Genomic DNA, 20,247 nt, shown 5'->3' with positions numbered 1-20,247 from the left:
TTCAATCGGCATAACAGAGTAAATAGTTAAGCCATCCATTTTAGTGTGTAATATTGGTTCCCTGAAGGAGGGGAATGGAAAATGGGTACCTATTGAACACTACCCAGATAGTTCTACTAGTATAGCCCTGTCCTCATTGCTCGTTATGGAGTCTAAACTTATTGTGCCACATCTTTATATCTCTTGGGAAACCTTTTGTTACATCTGACATCTTGGGATATCTCATACTTAAAGTTGTCTCATTCTCCTCCCTCAGGGAACCATGGTTACATACATATAATTATTTGTCTTTTACTTACCTGCAGTCATTGCCGCCTGCACTGATCACATATTTGTCATCGTAGGAGAAACGAATATTTGTCACATGAGCCGAGTGGCCGAAGTAGCGCTTGTGTTTGGCCTATGAAAAGATAGATGCTTAAATAGTTAAATTATTATAAGTAGAATAATTAGTATTTCAACTGAAGAAAATATACACGTTCACATTCTCAAGCCTAAGAATATGGGTGTACATTCGTAGTCACGAGGAAAATGCTCACAAATTTTTCTATGCATGGAAAGTCAAATAGCTTGACGAGGCCAAAGTCATCCCCGGTGACTACATTGAGGCCGGCATGAGAGACGCAAGCACAATTGACGTCAGCCTTTTCAGCATTTCGCGGCCACACCCCCAGCACCTCATCTCCTAGTACACTGTTAAAGCAAGCAGAAAGAATGGTTGTTTACTTTAAAAACGTAACGTTAATTGAAAAAAAATATATGGCATAATATTGGGGGTGGTCTGTACATGTTGAATACTGGCATTATATATTTATTATAATGATCGAAGTTGAGTCATCAAATGGAATCATGTGTATCATCAGTGTACTTAACTGATAATGACTTTGGGCACAAATCAATATAATACATATCAGACCCAGAACCAAAACTCATGTGCGCTGGTCAGCTAAACGTTAACGGTCCGTCATGACAGACTAATAAAATACAGCAGTAGAAAATGTTACATTTTAGAGTGTCAAGCTGCTAGCAAGAAACCCGTACCCGGCTCCACGAGGGGGCAAAAGGGGGCTTAGCCCCCTCAGTTGAAATTTGCGCCCCATCAGTTTAATTTTGATGTCCCTATATAAAAAATAGCAAAACAGTTCAAATGATTTGAGTGAGAGGCTGCCGCAAAATCTGTATCTCCACTGCGCTGCGTCAGCACAATGAACAGAGAACGCTGCAGTGGGTGTAGGCGGGCTTTAGAAAGCCACTGGGGAACAGGGTTTCCGTTAGCTGGTAAATGCTGTCTTTTTGGCCGACAAAATAATTGAAAAGCCGATAAATACAATTGTAGCCAGCCAAGTTGGCCGGGGATGCCCTGCTAATGAGGAGAGAGAGAGAAAGGAGGCCTTTTTCATTTAAATTAATTCAACAACATTTAGAGATTATGCCTATAGTGAAAAGCCTACAAAAGCAAGGCTCCAGACTGCGGCCATAGGTCTCATTGGACAGTAGGCGACAACTGCAAAGTTTTTTGGGACATTAAATGTACTGTTAGATTAATAGATGGCTACTATGAGTGGTATTATCTTTAGAGTTTGTTATCTAACTCATGTGTTTTGAGTTTACATACTCAGGTGGTGAATTGGCCCCAAATAAATTAGGCTATGATATTAGAGTACATTAAGATGCATGCAAACTCATTTTTACTGAACCCCCCAAAAATGTGAAAATTCAGGAACACTATTTTAACAGTAACAATAGCATAATTGTCTACCCAAAATGCATGACAATTACTGGATTAGGTTGCACATTAAAATATTTTGAATAAAAAAAATCACAAAATTATGAAATAACGAATTTTTTCAATACCATCTCAGTAGTCTATTACATTATTTTTTGTAAATCACTGAGTATTACTTTAAAAGATGATAGGCGTACTAATGCGTTTTGCCTGAAAATAAATTGGTGCGACCAAATCATGGGCTGGTGTCACCAACCAGTGCCACCAGGAGAAATGTTCGTCTGGAGCCCTGCTACAAGTGTTTTAAGATGTAATTTTGGAACATTCATTTATAAATGTTTTCATATTTAAATATTTATAAACGTTTTATTATTGTTATTATTGTAGGCCTATCTATTAATCCAAACCAGTTATTTTTTATATTCAAAATGTGTTTTGTTTAATTTTGTTAAAATAAGTTTGATCTGTCTTTTTAATTGTGTGCTCTGTATTTAGTTGAAGATTATAAGTAGGCCTATCATAAAATAAATATCATTAGCCTATTTCTGTCATTTGTTGGGTACGTTAGACACTAGCCTTTCTTGGTAATTGCTGCAGTATAGCCTGTTCAAAATTTTGTGAAGGTTTAAATCAGTTCACAAGTGTTGTTTTTTTCATTCTGTTAAGCCGCAATATAATATCCTGCTCGTTTTCCCCTAGAAACAATGGCTTGAATTACTTTTGATATTACTCTTATAAAGATTAGAAACTTTTGCAAAGGTTTGGTGTGGCTATTAGCCTAATATACTGCAGGCATATGGTCTTTAAATGACCGACAGCTGAACTGGGGTGTGGATGAATGTTTTAGGCCTACCTGAGTTTCTGCTATAATCAAACAATATAATGCTTATCCTCAAACAATGTTCGAATTAGAAAATGTACGAATTAGCCTCCTTCTGTAAGCCTATATCTGTATAGCAGACAATAATAAGAAATTAATGTCTGTGTCGTAGCATGCCGCCTCCCCCACTCTGATTCTCTTTGTGTAATTTTTACCCCCTTTTTCTCCCCAATTTCGTGATATCAATTATGATCTTGTCTCTTCAATGCAACTCCTCAACAGGCTTGGGAGAGGCGAAGGTCTCGTCATGCGTCCCATGAAACATGACCGCCCCCCAAGCCGTGCTTCTTAACACCCGCTCCCTTAACCCGGAAGCCAGCTACACCCATGTATTGGAGGAAATACCGTCAGCTGACGATCGTGGTCAGCCTGCAGGCACCCGGCCCGCCACAAGGAGTCGCTAGAGCACGATGAGCCAAGTAAAGCCCCCCCGGCCAAACCCTCCCCTAACACGGACAACGCTGGGCCAATTGTGCAACGCCCTAAGGAACTCCCGGTCACAGCCGGTTGTGACCTTGCCTGGGATCAAACCCCTTAGACCGCTGTGCCACTGGAGAGCCATTCTCTTTTTTAATACTTACGCCAATTGGCCGATGCATGCAATGCCCTGATGTATTTAGTGCTCAAATCTCTGACAGCTGAACCATGAGGTGGACAATTTTTGTTTTAGGAAAGTAAAAAACAATCAAACAAAAGGCTATAACAATAGGCTCTATTTTTCGAAACACAATGAAGTGTTTTTGTAATTAGTTATAGGCTGTTTTTAAGGACACTGTGGCTCTTCAGAAAAGGTAAGAAAACAATGTTGCTGGTTGTTTTTTTATCAAATCTTGTTTTAGTTTGTAGGGTGCTATACATGGGGCTGATAGAGCGCAGCAGATATTTTCACATCAACCTGTCACTTCTTAGTCAAAAGCATTTGAACTTAAATGTATTGTTGTATAGTGTAATATAAGCAGAATTCAATATAATTTCAATGCAAGAACCTAAAAAAAATGGTGCTCCATCGCCGATTTCAACTGCCCCCGTAGTCATTTTATCCTAACGCCGGTCTGAAGAACACCTTTTTAGTTCCCTGAACATTGTGTAAAAGTTATTTTTCAAATCACCAAATGAGAACCTTTAGGGAATGTTGTGGGACCGTTCTGTGCAAGCTGTTTTAGAACATAAATATGAACATATTACAACTGTAATTTACCTGTTTTAGATCATGAAGCATCTTACCTTGTCCAGGTGGCCCAGGTGATCCTTTCAATAACAGATTGCTCAGCTACCATCTTTCCTGATGGAACCTCATGGACCTGCCGACTGTACGTACCTGTGGATACCTGTAATGACATCCCACGCAATTCAGCTACTGTGAGGTGAAGAGGGGTTGTAACAATGGATAACGTATTAACACAGGTTAATGTAATAACTTTCAGTAATATAACTTTTTCATAATAATAATCAAATTAAACCAGTTAAAAGGGGCAATCTGGGATTGACACATCCATTTTTAGACTTTAAAAATGAACGACGTTCAGCCATTGATTCTTGAAGAATATAAATGGCTCATGAGCTTAGTTCAGCAGTCTTAGTCCAACACAACCCAAAATATAAGCTTGTTTCACTCCACTGTTGGTAAATAATGTCATTGTAATGAAACACAGTAAAGGCTTTAGCTATCGTTTTGATCTCATAAATGGCCCATCCTTGCATCCATAGCTCCGTCTATGAATTTGAGTGGTTACATTTCTCAAGCCCCATCCTTCCGCTGTTTACTTAGAAAGTGGCGGGTTACTGCTTTATTGTTGTTTGAAACGCAGATTGCCTCTTTAATAATAACTTGCCAGATAACATAATAAAGCTGTTGAACAGATAACGTAATAGCTTCGGGTGAGTAAAACATTTATTACCACATAATTCAATTAACTCCATGTTAGAATATATATAATATATAATATAATATATAATAATATAATAATGTTATATAATAATGTTAGGTACAATACATTCTGAAAGTATTCAGACCCATTGACTTTTCCCACATTTTGTGACGTTACAGCCTTATTCTAAAATAGATTAACTCGTTTTTCTCTTCCAATCTACACACAATAACCCATAAATGACAAAGCAAAAACAGGTTTTTAGAAATGTTTGCTAATTTATATAAAAAAATAAAAAATTGAGACCCTTTACTCAGTACTTTGAGAGTACTTTGTTGAAGCACCTTTGGCAGCGATTACAGCCTCGGGTCTTCTTGGGTATGATGCTGCAAGCTTGGCACACCTGTATTTGGAGAGATTCTCCCATTCTTATCTGCAGATCCTCTCAAGCTCTGTCAGGTTGGATAGGGAGCGTCGCTGCACAACTGTTTTCAGGTCTCTCCAGAGATGTTTAATTGGGTTGAAGTCCGGGCTCTGACTGGGCCACTTAAGGACATTCAGAGACTTGTCCTGAAGCCAATGCTGCGTTGTCTTGGCTGTGTGCTTATGGTCGTTGTCCTGTTGGATTGTGAACCTTTGCCCCAGTCTGAGGTCCTAATCACTCTGGCAGGTTTTCATCAAAGATCTCTCTGTACTTTGCTCCGTTCATCTTTGCCTCGATCCTGACTAGTCTCCCCGTCCCTGAGCTGATGCTGCCACCCCCATGTTTCACCGTAGGGATGGTGCCAGGGCTCCTCCAGATGTGACACTTGGCATTCAGGCCAAAAAGTTCAATCTTGGTTTCATCAGACCAGAGAATCTTGTTTCACAGAGTCTGGAAGTCCTTTAGGTGACTTTTGGCAAACTCCAAGTGAGCTGTCATGTGCATTTTACTGAGAATTGACTTACATCTGGCCACTCAACCATAAAGGCCTGATTGGTGGAGTGCTGAAGAGATAGTTGTCACATCTCCACAGAGGAACTCTGGAGCTCTGTCAGATTGACCATTGGGTTCTTGGTCACCTCTCTGACCAAGGCTCTTCTCCCGATTGCTCAGTTTGTCTGGGCGGCCAGCTCTAGGAAGGACCTGGGGCCTCCCAAGTGGCGCAGCGGCCATGACAGGGAGACCCACGAGGCAGCGCACAATTGGCCCAGCATCTTCCGGGTTAGGGGAGGGTTTGACCGGCTGGGATTTCCTTGTCCTATCGCGCTCTAGCGACTCCTTGTGGCAGGCTGGAAGCCCGCAATCGGACTTCGGTTGCCAGTTGGAACGGTGTTTTGCTTCCAGGTTAAGCGAGCAGTGTGTCAAGAAGCAGTGCGGGTTGACAGGGTAGTGTTTCGGAGGACGCATGGCTCTCGACCTTCGCCTCTCTCTCTCTCTCTCTCTCTCGCTCTCTCTCGAGTCCGTAGGGGAGGTGCTGTGATGGAACAAGAATGTAACTACCAATTGGTAAAAAAATAAATATCCTATTGCCCCAGCGCAATGATTGGGGCATTGCCCTGTGTAGGGTGCTGTCTTTCGGATGGGACGTTAAACTGGTGTCCCTAAGAGTATGGGTGTTAACCCCGGTGTCCTGGATAAATTCCCAATCTGGCCTTCATACCATCATGGCCAACTGATCATCCCCAGTTTACAGTTTGCTCATTCATCCCCCCTCATCTCCCTGAAACTATTCCCCAGGTCGTTGCTGTAAATGAGAATCAACTTACCTGGTAAAAATAAGGGTAAGATAAAAAATGTGGTACCATTCCCCCGACCTGCCCCTCGACACAATACTCGGAGCTCTATGGACAATTCCTTTGAACTCATGGCTTGGTTTTCGCTCTGACATGCTCTGTCAACTGTGGGACATTATATAGACAGGGGTGTGCCTTTCAAAATCATGTCAAATCAATTGAATTTACCACAGGTGGACTCCAATTAAGTTGTAGAAACATCTCAAGGATGATCAATGGAAACAGGATGCAACCGAGCTCAATTTTGAGTCTCATAGCAAAGGGCCTGAATACTTATGTAAATAAGGTATTGTTTTTTTATTTGCAAATAGATTTGCATAATTTCTAAACCTGTTTTCGCTTTGTCATTATGAGGTATTGGGTGTAGATGGCTGAGGATTTAAAAAAAAAACATTTTTAGAATAAGGCTGTAACGTAACAAAATGTGGAAAAAGTCAAGGGTTCTGAATACTTTCCAAAGGCAATGTACACCTTTATTTAACCAGGTAGACCAGTTGAGAACAAGTTCTCATTTACAACTGCGACCTGGCCAAGATAAAGCAAAGCAGTGCGACAAAAACAACAAAACAGAGTTACACATGGGATAAACAAACGTACAGTCAATAACACAATAGAAAATCTGTATACAGTGTGTGTAAATGTAGCAAGGAGGTAAGGCAATAAATAGGCCATAGTGGCAAAGTAATTACAATTTAGCAATTAACACTGGAGTGATAGATGTGCAGATGAGGATGTGCAAGTAGAAATATTGGTGTGCAAAAGAGCAGAAAAAACAATGATGGGGATGAGGTAGGTAGTAGGTTGCATGGGCTATTTACAGATGGGCTGTGTACAGCTGCAGAGGTCGGTAAGCTGCTCTGACAGCTGATGCTTGAAGTTAGTGAGGGAGATAAAAGTCTCCAACTTCAGTGATTTTTTAAATGAGTTCCAGTCATTGGCAGCAGAGAACTGGAAGGAAAGGCGACCAAAGAAGGTGTTGGCTATGGGGATGACCAGTGAAATATACCTGCTGTAGCGCGTGCTACGGGTGGGTGTTGCTATGGTGACCAGTGAGCTGAGATAAGGCAGAACTTTCCCTAGCAAAGACTTATAGATGACCTGGAGCCATTGGGTTTGGCGGCAGATATGTAGCGAGAACCAGCCAACGAGAGCATACAGGTCGCAGTGGTGGGTAATATATGGGGCTTTGGTGACGAACAGATGGCACTGTGATAGACTGCATCCAATTTGCTGAGTAGAGTGTTGGAGGCTATTTTGTAAATGACATTGCCGAAGTCAAGGATAGGCAGGATAATCAGTTTTACGAGGGCATGAATGAAGGAGGCTTTATTGTGAAATAGGAAGCCGATTCTAGATGTACTTTTGGATTGGAGATGCTTAATACAAGTCTGGAAGGAGAGTTTACAGAGAAACCAATTCTGTTGAGTCTGCCGATAAGAATGGGGTGATTGACAGAGTCTAAAGCCTTGGCCAGGTCGATGAAGACAGCTGCACAGTACCGTTTTTTATCGATGGTGGTTATGATGTCATTTAAGACCTTGAGCGTGGCTGAGGTACACCCGTGACCAGCTCGGGAACCAGATTGCATAGCGGAGAAGGTACGATGGAATTCAAAATGGTTGTTAACTTGGCTTTCGAGGACCTTGGAAAGGCAGGGTAGGGTAGATATAGGTCTGTAGCAGTTTGTGTCTAGAGTGTCTCCCCCTTTGAAGAGGGGGATGGCCGTGGCAGCTTTCCAATCTTTAGGAATCTCAGACGATACAAAACAAATGTTGAACAGACTAGTAATAGTAATTTTCCACCTCTTAGTTTACAACAACTAATGTGATGGGTCGCAGTGCACAGAAACATAGATTGAGGAGTGCTCTTTCCATTTGATCAATTATGTCTCTTTTTTTCTCTGCAAATATTTAAGCATGAAAATATTATCCCGTCTTACCTCGATGTACTTGCTGTCAGCCGAAAAGTCCATCTGGATGACAAATCCAGCAATGTCCTTGCAGTAGCCAATACGGTTGAGTGAAGGACCCAGAGTAAGGTCGTAGAAGTCCACCGCGTTGTCCACAGAGCCCACTGCTAGCAGACGGTTGTCCGGGCTGAATCTTTATAACAAAGAATGACCTGATTAATCCCATACTTTATGGGCCAGTTTCCCGGACATAGATTAAGCCTAGTCCTGGGCAAAAAAGCAAGCTCAATGGAGAAAAAAATCAACAAATGTGCATAAAGAGTGGGAGATTAAAGAATGGGACTCCAAATAAAAAGGCAAACAATGGAGCAAATGCATTCATTGACATTTTCAAATGCAATAAGTACTTGCGTTCTATGATACAGTGCCTTCAGAAAGTATTCACACCCTTTGACTTTTTCCACATTTTGTTGTTACATCCCAAATTTAAAATTAATTCAATTTAGATTTTTTTTGTCACTGATCTACACACAAAACCCCATAATGTCAAAGTGGAATTATATTTTTTAGAGATTTGTACAAATTAATAGAAAACTAAAAGCTGAAATGTCTTCAGTCACTAAGTATTCAACCCCTTTGTTGTGGCAAAGCCTAAATAACTTCAGGAGTAAAAATGTTCTGAACAAGTCAGACAATAAGTTGCATGGGCTCACTCTGTGTTCAATAATGGTGTTTAATATGTTTTTTTTATGTCTACCCCATCTCTGTACCCCACACATAAAATTATTTGTAAGGTTAAGCATTGAATTTCATGCACAGAATCAAAAGCAAAGATCAGGGAGGTTTTCCATTGCCGTATGAAGAAGGGCATGTATTGGTAGACGGGTTAAAAAAAAGCAGACATTGAATGTACCTTTGCATGGTGAAGTTATTAATTACACTTTGGATGCTGTATCAAAACAACTAGTCAGGGGGCTCTAGAGGATGATGACGTGACAGGTGGCAGCATGGTAGGCACACTTTGTCCTATGAATTAATAACAAAAATTGAGGATTAGCTGATAACTACAAAGCAAAGCATTCTGGATAATATAGGGAATCTGGAACTATTTATTTATCAGTATTCTGATATGCTTGAAAAAGGAACAGATACATCGAAACGAACAAGGGAAGACCTTCCCTCGAGTCCTGCGAGCGAAACAGGAGGAAAGCCGTCATCTAAAATTCCAAACTTAACATTGGAGGGGGACGCATCCAAAGAACACCATACCTACTGTGAAGCATGGGGGTGGAAACATTATGCTTTGGGGCTGTTTTTCTGCAAAGGGACCAGGACGACTAATCCGTGTAAAGGGAAGAATGAATGGGGCCATGGATCGTGAGATTTTGAGTGAAAATCTCCTTCCATCAGCAAGGGCATTGAAGATGAAACATGGCTGGGTCTTTCAGCATGACAATGATCCCAAACACACCGCCCGGGCAATAAAGGAATGGCTTCGTAAGAAGCATTTCAGGGTCCTGGAGTGGCCCAGCCAGTCTCCAGATCTCAACCCCATAGAAAATCTTTGGAGGGAATTGAAAGTCCGTGTTGCCCAGCAACAGCCCCAAAACATCACTGCTCTAGAGGAGATCTGCATGGAGGAATCGGCCAAAATACCAGCAACAGTGTGTGAAAACCTTGTGAAGACTTAGAGAAAACGTTTGACCTCTGTCATTGGAAACAAAGGGTATATAACAAAGTATTGAGATACACTTTTGTTATTGACCAAATACTTATTTTCCACCATAATTTGCAAATAAATTCATTAAAAATCCTACAATGTGATTTTCTGGATTTTTTTTCTAATTTTGTCTGTCATAGTTGATGTGTACCTATGATGAAAATTACAGGCCTCTCTCATCTTTTTAAGTGGGAGAACTTGCACAATTGGTGGCTGACTAAATACTTTTTTGCCCCACTGTATATGGCAAGACTTGAAAATAACCAATATTATACAATCTAGGTTTACAAAGCTCATAGAGACTTACCCAGAAAGACTCACGGCTGTAATCACTGCCAAAAGTGATTCTAACATGTATTGACTTGAGGGGGTTGAATACTTATCTAATCAAAATATATACTGCTCAAAAAAATAAATGGAACACCTCTTGCTCCTACCTGGCACGCAGGCGTCCCATCTAGAGCTCTGGAAATGCAAATGCGCTACGCTAAATGCTAATAGTATTAGTTAAAACTCAAACGTTCATTAAAATACACATGCAGGGTATTGAATTAAAGCTACACTCGTTGTGAATCCAGGCAACAAGTCAGATTTTTAAAATGCTTTTCGGCGAAAGCATGAGAAGCTATTATCTGATAGCATGTAACACCCCAAAAGACCCGCAGGGGACGTAAACAAAATAATTAGCATAGTCGTCGCTACACAAACCGCACAAATAAAATATAAAACATTCCTTACCTAAATCGGTCCATATATAGCCTAGATATCGATCTATGAAGACTGTGTGATAAACGGAAAAAAATAGCGTTTCATAACGTAACGTCATTTTTTAAAATTCAAAAAGTCGACGATAAACTTTCACAAAACACTTCAAAATACTTTTGTAATGCAACTTTAGGTATTAGTACACGTTAATAAGCGATAAAATTCATCAGGAGGCGATGTCAATTCTATAGGTGTCTAAAAAATTCTAAAAAATGTCTGGAGAGAGCTCGACCAAAACATCCGGTCGGAGACCGGAGGGAATCGGTTCCCTTGATTCAGTTTGACCAAGAATCAAAGCTGAATCAAATGACAAGACTCTAGACAACGTGTGGAAGCTGTAGGCACTGCAACATCGGCCTCATTTAATTCAGTTCACTTTGAACAATTCCTGGAAGTAGCGCAAGGATATTTATTTCCATTTTCAGTGATCAGATTTTCCTGCACTTTTCGATGAAACGCACGTTATGTTATAGTCACAGCCGTGATTTAACCAGTTTTATAAATGTCTTAGTATTTTCTATCCACACATACTAATCATATGCATATACTATATTCCTGGCCTGAGTAGCAGGGCGCTGAAATGTTGCGCGATTTTTAACAGAATGTTCGAAAAAGTAGAGGGTCGACTTAACAGGTTAAACAACACAATGTAACTCCAAGTCAATCACACTTCTGTGAAATCAAACTGTCCACTTAGGAAGCAATACTGATTGACAATACATTACACATGATGTTGTGCAAATGGAATAGACAACAGGTGGAAATTATAGACAATTAGCAAGACACCCCCCAATAAAGGAGTGGTTCTGCAGGTGGTGACCACAGACCACTTCTCAGTTCCTATGCTTCCTGGCTGATGTTTTGGTCACTTTTGAATGCTGGCGGTGCTTTCACTTTAGTGGTAGCATGAGACGGAGTCTACAACCCACACAAGTGGCTCAGGTAGTGCAGCTCATCCAGGATGGCACATCAATGTGAGCTGTGGCAAGAAGGTTTGCTGTGTCTGTCAACGTAGTGTCCAGAGCATGGAGGCGCTACCAGGAGACATGCCAGTACATCAGGAGATGTGGAGGAGGCCGTAGGAGGGCAACAACCCAGCAGCAGGACCCCTACCTCCGCCTTTGTGCAAGGAGGAACACTGCCAGAACCCTGCAAAATGACCTCCAGCAGGCCACAAATGTGCATGTGTCTGCTCAAACGGTCAGAAACAGACTCCATGAGGGTGGTATGAGGGCCCGACGTCCACAGGTGGGGGTTGTGCTTACAGCCCAACACCGTGCAGGAAGTATGGCATTTGCCAGAGAACACCAAGATTGGTAAATTCGCCACTGGCGCCCTGTGCTCTTCACAGATGAAAGCAGGTTCACACTGAGCACATGTGACAGACGTGACAGAGTCTGGAGACGCCGTGGAGAACGTTCTGCTGCCTGCAACATCCTCCAGCATGACCGGTTTGGCGGTGGGGTGGCATTTCTTTGGTGGCATTTCTTTTGGGGGCCGCACAGCCCTCCATGTGCTCGCCAGAGGTAGCCTGACTGCCATTAGGTACCGAGATGAGATCCCCAGACCCCTTGTGAGACCATATTCTGGTGCGGTTGGCCCTGGGTTCCTCCTAATGCAAGACAATGCTCGACCTCATGTGGCTGGAGTGTGTCAGCAGTTCCTGCAAGAGGAAGGCATTGATGCTATGGACTGGCCCGCCCGTTCCCCAGACCTGAATCCAATTGAGCACATCTGGGACATCATGTCTCGCTCCATCCACCAACAGACTGCACCACAGACTGTCCAGGAGTTGGCGGATGCTTTAGTCCAGTTCTGGGAGGAGATCCCTCAGGACACCATCCGCCACCTCATCAGGAGCATGCACTGTAGGGAGGTCTACAGGCACGTGGAGGCCACACACACTACTGAGCCTCATTTTGACTTGTTTTAAGGACATTACATCGAAGTTGGATCAGCCTGTAGTGTGGTTTTCAACTTTAATTTTGAGTGTGACTCCAAATCCAGACCTTCATGGGTTGATAAATTTGATTTCCATTGATAATTTTGGTGTGATTTTGTTGTCAGCACATTCAACTATGTAAAGAAAAAAAGTATTTAATAAGAATATTTCATTCATTCAAATCTAGCATGTGTTATTTTAGTGTTCCCTTTATTTTTTTGAGCAGTGTATTCGTGTTTTATTTTCCATACATTTTTCTTCCACTGAATCTAGAGTATTTTGTGTAAATCGTTGACCAAAACATTACAATGAAATCCATTTTAATCCCACTTTGTAAGAAAATGTGGAAAAAGTCCAGGGGTGTGAATACTTTCTGAAGGCACTGTATTCATTAGGTTGCACCTCAGTCACGCCATGCCATTGTTATGAACATTCTCAAGCCGCCCTCTACCGGTGGCGCCATAGGGGTACATAGGCCCTATATTGGTGAAAACCCAGTCATTCTGGAGGGAGGCTAACTACTGTTGTCTAAATTACACTATAGTGCCTGGAAATACAATGACATTGCTAAAGAAGTCAAATATTTAGTAGGAAACAACTATGCCAGCGTCATCATGTGGTCAAATTTACTTTAGACAGTTGTCAATGTTGTCATTAGTTCGCAAGGTTTGTCAAAAATAACTAGCAATGCTAATGTTAGCTTGCTAAAATCCGGTGGCCTCCCATCTATTTTAGCTAGCTAGCTAACATTTTACTCTATCTAAAGTCAATCAGGTGACATCAAAATGATGACAAAAGTTTTTCCTACTAATTATTTGCTTCCTGTTGAATTTAGTTGTATTTCCAGGCCACTGTAATGCACTTTTGATGAAATCTTAATCTGTGCTCATTGACGATGCATTGAGTAGAATGCTCAGTCGGGCATCAGTACAAAAGGAATGTTCAAAACAATATTGTGACGAAACATGCAACCCGTGAATATCTGTAGTATTCAAGGTTTGACATTTTTAAGCGAAACATAATGTTTTCATAATACAATTTGCCTCATATAAATGGAACTAAACTGGTGACCAGACAATTACCAACAACAGAGTGGCTAGAGAACCAAACTATGGCTTCAGCACAACCTTAACCTGCAACTTTCCAAACTCCATCCCCACAATATTTTGACAAATTGATCAATACTATTATGGTTCAATTTTATTTAAAAACAATGAGTGTACAAAACTCTGCTCTTTCCACGACCAGGTGAATCCAGGTGAAAGCTATGATCCCTTACTGATGACACTTGTTAAATCCACTTCAAATCACTGTAGATGAAGGGGAGGGGACAGGTCAAAGTCAGATTTTTAAGCCTTGAGATAATTGAGACATGGATTGTGTATGTGTGCGATTCAGAGGGTGAATGGGAAAGACAAAATATTTAAGTGCCTTTCAACGGGGGATGGTAGTTGCCAGGCACCCTGGTTTGAATGTGTCAAGAACTGCAATGCTGCTGGGTTTTTCACGCTCAACATTTCAAATCAAATTTTTTTAAATTGTCACATGCACCGAATACAAGTGTAGGTAGACCTTACTGTGAAATACTTACTTACAGGCCCTTAAACAACAATGCAGTTCAAGGACTACAATTAAGAAAATATTGACTAAATAAACTAAAATAAAAAATGACTTTGCATAGATAATAAACAGCAAGTATCAGCAGTGTAAAATCAAAAGGGGGGGGTGTCAATGTAAATAGTCCGGGTGGCCATTTGATTAATTGTTCAGCAGTCTTATGGCTTGGGGATAGACCGAGACTTTTGGACCTAGACTTGGTGCTCCGGTACCGCTTGCCGTGCGGTAGCAGAGAGAACAGTCTATGACTTGGGGGACTGGAGTCTTTGACAAGTTTCTCGTGTGTATCAAGAATGTTCCACCACCCAAAGGACATCCAGCCAACTTGACAACTGTGGTAAGCGTTAGACTCAACATGGGCCAGCATCCCTGTGGAACGCTTTTGAAACCTTGTATAGTCCATACTGTTCTAATGGCAAAATGGAGCAACTCAATATTAGGAAGCCGTTCCTGATGTTTTGTACACTCAGTGTACATTTCCGGTCTTGTCATAGTTTATTTTTGTTTCGATCCAGATTTTTTTAAAGAATAAAATTACTCAAATACAACCCATCTCCTCAACCACCTTGAAATATAAGGGTCCTAGGTTGGGCTCACCGAATGTCTTGGATGGCCACACTCCGATCTCTCTTCTTGCCCCACACTGTTAAGGAGTTGACCAGGAGGATGATAAACTCTCCGTTCTCCATGCCTATGGACACCATCTCTCCATTGGGGCTGTAGGCTGTGCATTTGGCTGGGTGGCCTAAGCTGACTTTGTTTAGAAGTTTCTAGGAGTGAAAGAACAAAAAGACAGTAACAGTACCAAGGAGCAGGGCCATGCATAGTCTTTTCTGCTCAAAAAAAAAAGAAAAATCAGAGCAAACTTGTTACAGTGCCTCCTAAAGACACGATTGTCATAATTGATTATGATTTATCTTCAATGCTCTCAAATAATAACCTTATAATATAGCCTAATATTAATAATGTTCTTACTCATGATGTATGGCAGGCTGGCTAGTGGCTTGTGTGGATATTTTAGCATATGGTGGTTACAGTAGCTAGAGTCTAGACTATCTGTGTTCAATGCTTTATTTGTAAATCGGGAGGTGGGAGACCTGGGCAGCTCTGTGGTACCAGATAATCTTTTGAATAATAAAGCATTGCATGCGTATCATCATATTTGCGTGGTGGCATAGAGTAATGTAGAGGCGCTTAAATAAGTTGCAAAAATGGGGACCATTATTAGTAGCCTAAGATCTGGGGGAAAAAATCCCTTTTCTAAACGCATTTCATGCAATTCTACGTCATTTTACATGACTGGAGACTTTGGAAAAATATTTTCTAATACCACACAAATGATCTAAATGACAGCCTTTGACACTGACAAACTGAGAATCTGAGATCAATAAAAATCCATCAATAGCCTACAGTGCAGGGCAGACCAACGGACGGGGGTAGGGGTGTGGGGGTGGCGAACTTGACGAGGGGCAGTGGATTCAGAACAACAATGGCAAACACAGGGTTAACATTACTCCCCACACCAACACACCGCTGCATCAAACATGCATTTCAGGCCTAAAAGGCAAAAACGGTTCTCCATCCGTCTCACTCACCTTATCTGCCAGGTCCCATATGCGGATGGTGCCGTCATCGCTGGCAGAAATGAACATGTCTTTTGAGGGGTGAGTAGCTAGTCCCCAGATTCGCCCCTGTGTGTGTCCGTTGATCATGGTGTTGGAGGCGGCATTCTTTTCGCCCACCTCAATGATCTCACCATCTTTAGTTCCCACAAGGATTTTACCCTGGATTAAAAAGGTGGAATTAAAAAAAGAAACGTGGGGTTATTCCTTGAATGAACGTGGTATTATAGTATTTCTCAATTTACAGTACAATCAATCATGATAATACCTACAGATACTCAGTATAAACTATATTAAAGAGAATAGTAATGTTAAAGTGCATATAATAAATGTATGCTAGCATGTTCCAGGATAAAATTAAGAAAGTGTACATATTTTACTGTGCACAATGTTTTAGTAAAATTCCTTCCCAAAGCACATTAGGGAAACAAAAGCAACTCTTCTTCAGAATTGCTTCAGAATTGCCCCTACTTCATTGCTACATTTCCACCCAGCCAATTAGAAGTCAAGATTAAGCTATTACCATCTAATATCTATCCAATCCTCTCTACGGGACAAATCCTAATGAAATCGAATTTTCAATTAGTCTCCCGTTGACATTGCATGACAAAGTGAAAATTAGACAAGTAGAAGATAGGATTCACCCCTATATGAGTGTCTATAGTCAGATTATAGGGATCCAGTTCAGCAATCAAGTATCACAAAGCAGACATTGATAGTTCGTAGAAGTGGGAAGAACACAGGACCCTACCTTCCCCCGGCACACGGACCGAACATTCTCCACTGTCTGCCCAGTCTCCAGCTGGAACGCCCTACAGCGCTTCATCTCCTGGTCCCACAATTTAACTGCTCCGCCCTCCTTAGTCCTGTTAAGAACACACACAAATCAAAACAAATTTACTGTGTGTGAGTTTATGTCATGTACTGTATGCTATATGTTGTGTTATGTTCTTCCTGTTGTCATGTTGTTGTTCACTTGTCACTCAAGGATTAATACAATTAATAATTGCCTCTTTGGGTGGAGTAAAGTACAGTATGTTGAATAGAATTAACTTGAAGGGAAGAATCAAATATCGGAAAAAATGGAGCTACAGTCTGAAGCCATATGGGCCAGAGTTTTGGAAACAAATGGTGGCTGAAACCAATGGCTGTTGGTTGTATGAATAGATAAGAAACAATATCAGAAATAAATAAAACATCGAACAAAAATGGATAAGTTCTGATACGGTGGCGACGTGTGTCTGAGCAAGTGTGATGTTGTTAATGTTTGTCGAGTTTTATGTACGTTTTTTTCTTTAGTCGTCTTTTGCTGTTTTGACTGTTGTGCAATAAGTCCTTCCCTAGTCATGTCGAGTCTGGTGGATCTATGCATGTCTAAATGTGTTTAAAAAAGGAATTCATTTGAATAGAACGACCACACGCACACACAGCTTAAAAAAAAAACATATGTTACTGTTTTCCTTTTACATTGCATCACACTTCATGATCACACGACTTCTTGCTTTATGCATCGTTTGAGATCATGTTTTTAGATGAGTGAAGAATAGCAAATGAACCTGATCTCCTTTATTTGTCTATGCATCATCAATCGCTGCACTGCACTTTTTTAACAATCAATTTAACTTTAAACAATACAGTGTAAAAAATCGAATGTTTTATTTTATATCCTGTACCAGGTAACCCATGTCTCGCTCACATGTTATGTAAACTGTGAAGCAAGAATCAAGAAAGTCAAAAGTCAGAGTACTCACGGCCTCTCCTTCCCTCCAGTCACGATGAGGCCATCCCTAAGTGTGGTGTACATGGTGAAAACAGGCCCCGTATGTGCTTTGGCCACCACCCGTACCAGAAAGTGCTCTCGCCACACATACACATCACCATTTATGGCACCGGTAAAGGTGAGGTTATTCTGTCAGAACAATGACAAAACTCTCATTAAAAGGTACAGTCTTTGAGCAGAAAAAAACCATCACTTATTTTGGTATACAGCTGAGGAGCGGAGCTAAGGAGATGTAACTCCTCTCAAATACAAAGACAGCGCTTTTGAAGCAAAGAAATATAGTCCATGACATCCACAAGACATGGCAGACCTTCAATAATATTCATGGGTTGCACCTCCGTCACTCTGTCGCGTCATGCCATTATTATGACCGTTCTAAAGAGACACCCGCTATAGTGGTGCCCAAAAGTGGACTGATGCCCAGTCATTCTGAATGGGGACTAATGACGCTTCATCTAAATTACACAATAGTGGCCTGGAAATATGACGATGTTGCTAAAGTAGGCAAATATTTTGTAGGAAACAACTTTGCCGTCCTTATGATGTCATCAAATGTACTTTAGCACAAACCTGTTTTTACGATTTCTGGTATATCAAAGTAAATCAAACCCAGCAAGGTTTTGGACCCATTATGTAGTTTTTACCTGAATTGGAATACTATTGGAAATGAATGTGGAATCTGGGAGTAATATGTCCAGTGCATTCGGAAAGTATTCAGACCCCTTGACTTTTAACACATTTTGTGGAGAATGTGCAAAACTGTCATCAAGGCAACTTAAAATAATCTCAAATATAAAATATATTTTGATTTGTTTAACACTTTGTTGGTTACTACATGATTTCATATGTGTTATTTCATAGTTTTGATGTCTTCACTATTATTCTACTATTATTAGTACGACCCTGCCTCACACAGGAAGCGGCGCAGGTCCTAATCCAGGCACTTGTCATCTCCCGTCTGGATTACTGCAACTCGCTGTTGGCTGGGCTCCCTGCCTGTGCCATTAAACCCCTACAACTCATCCAGAACGCCGCAGCCCGTCTGGTGTTCAACCTTCCCAAGTTCTCTCACGTCACCCCGCTCCTCCGCTCTCTCCACTGGCTTCCAGTTGAAGCTCGCATCCGCTACAAGACCATGGTGCTTGCCTACGGAGCTGTGAGGGGAACGGCACCTCAGTACCTCCAGGCTCTGATCAGTCCCTACACCCAAACAAGGGCACTGCGTTCATCCACCTCTGGCCTGCTCGCCTCCCTACCACTGAGGAAGTACAGTTCCCGCTCAGCCCAGTCAAAACTGTTCGCTGCTCTGGCTCCCCAATGGTGGAACACACTCCCTCACGACGCCAGGACAGCGGAGTCAATCACCACATTCCGGAGACACCTGAAACCCCACCTCTTTAAGGAATACCTAGGATAGGATAAAGTAATCCTTCTCACCCCCCTTAAAAGATTTAGATGCACTATTGTAAAGTGGCTGTTCCACTGGATGTCATAAGGTGAATGCACCAATTTGTAAGTCGCTCTGGATAAGAGCGTCTGCTAAATGACTTAAATGTAAATGTAAAATTCTACAATGTAGAAAATAGTAAAATAAAGAAAACCCTGGACTTGTGACTGGTAATGTACGTGTTCGTCAGAGATTTTGATGTGTTTTTAAGCAATTGATCTGCTGACTATAAACGTTTATACTAAGTTCACCAATCCGAGGTAAAAAAGGATGTGTAATTCCCACCAATTCGATGTGGTCAAAAAGTGAGCTTGTGTAATGTAGTAACACATACTATCCACATCAAGGAAAGGAAAGTAGTGTCATAAAAATTAATATTATCATCATCATATATTAATATGGCAAAATAATTACATATTTTAATTTAGGATGATAGTATATGAAGCAAAATATATATATATATTTTTTACAATAATCACATTTCACTCGTATAACCAGTTAGAGTTTTTAAAAAATGCTCTTGTGCACAATTGAACCGAGCACTCTTGAAAGACTTCCCATAGTGACTGTGCAGCAGCTGTTCATTCGCCGTCCCTGTATTTAGAGAGATGGCAATGCCATTATAGCTAGCAAAGTTAGGCAAAAATAGCTAGGAATGCTAACATTACTTAACAAAAATCCGGTGCTCTCCCCTCAATGTTAGCTAGATAGCTGAAGTTATACTGTATCTGGCGACATCACAATGATGACAAAATGATTTTCCTAGTAATTATTTGCCTCTTTTTGAAATGTCACTGTGTTTCCAAGCCACTATAATGCACTTTAGACTACATCTTCATCATTGAGAATGCATTGAGTAGAACCTTCAGTCAGGCAACAGTCCTCAAGAGAACGTTCAAAACAATAATTGTTCATTTTCTTCACCATAATTCTATAATCAATATATTAGCCATGTGCAAATAGAAAGGTGGTACTCACAGCACCGAAAGCCACAGACAACATGGTCTGCATCCTGCCGTCTTCCACTGCACCGATCACTCCTTTCTTGTACATGAGGGAACCTCCCACTAGGGTCCAGAACTTGATATGCTTGATTCCCACTGACACAAACTGGGTGTCCGAGTCAGGCCTGAACTCCACCACAAAGATCCTGTCGGCATGGCGGCCCTTACTGGTCACTTTGGTGCCTATGGAA

General features: G+C 41.2%; 1 protein-coding gene across 2 annotated transcripts in view; it reads right to left on the bottom strand.

The window, feature by feature from the left end:
• Nucleotides 1–20,247, bottom strand: part of LOC118389075 (echinoderm microtubule-associated protein-like 6) — a 60,120-nt gene that overhangs the window by 4,035 nt on the left and 35,838 nt on the right. For both annotated transcript variants that reach the window (XM_052527406.1, XM_035778800.2), the window contains 9 exons: nt 20,031–20,239; nt 17,577–17,734; nt 16,577–16,691; nt 15,799–15,987; nt 14,801–14,973; nt 8,190–8,352; nt 3,831–3,934; nt 540–693; nt 300–400 (listed from right to left, as the gene is read on the bottom strand). In XM_052527406.1, the coding sequence (XP_052383366.1) occupies nt 300–400; nt 540–693; nt 3,831–3,934; nt 8,190–8,352; nt 14,801–14,973; nt 15,799–15,987; nt 16,577–16,691; nt 17,577–17,734; nt 20,031–20,239 (1,366 nt within the window). The remainder of the gene's footprint in view (nt 1–299; nt 401–539; nt 694–3,830; nt 3,935–8,189; nt 8,353–14,800; nt 14,974–15,798; nt 15,988–16,576; nt 16,692–17,576; nt 17,735–20,030; nt 20,240–20,247) is intronic.

Source organism: Oncorhynchus keta, chromosome 10 (genome assembly GCF_023373465.1).
Source record: "Oncorhynchus keta strain PuntledgeMale-10-30-2019 chromosome 10, Oket_V2, whole genome shotgun sequence".
Lineage (NCBI taxonomy): Eukaryota > Metazoa > Chordata > Actinopteri > Salmoniformes > Salmonidae > Oncorhynchus > Oncorhynchus keta.
The sequence above is the reverse complement of the archived record's forward strand: the minus strand, read 5'-3'. Positions and strand labels throughout refer to the sequence as shown.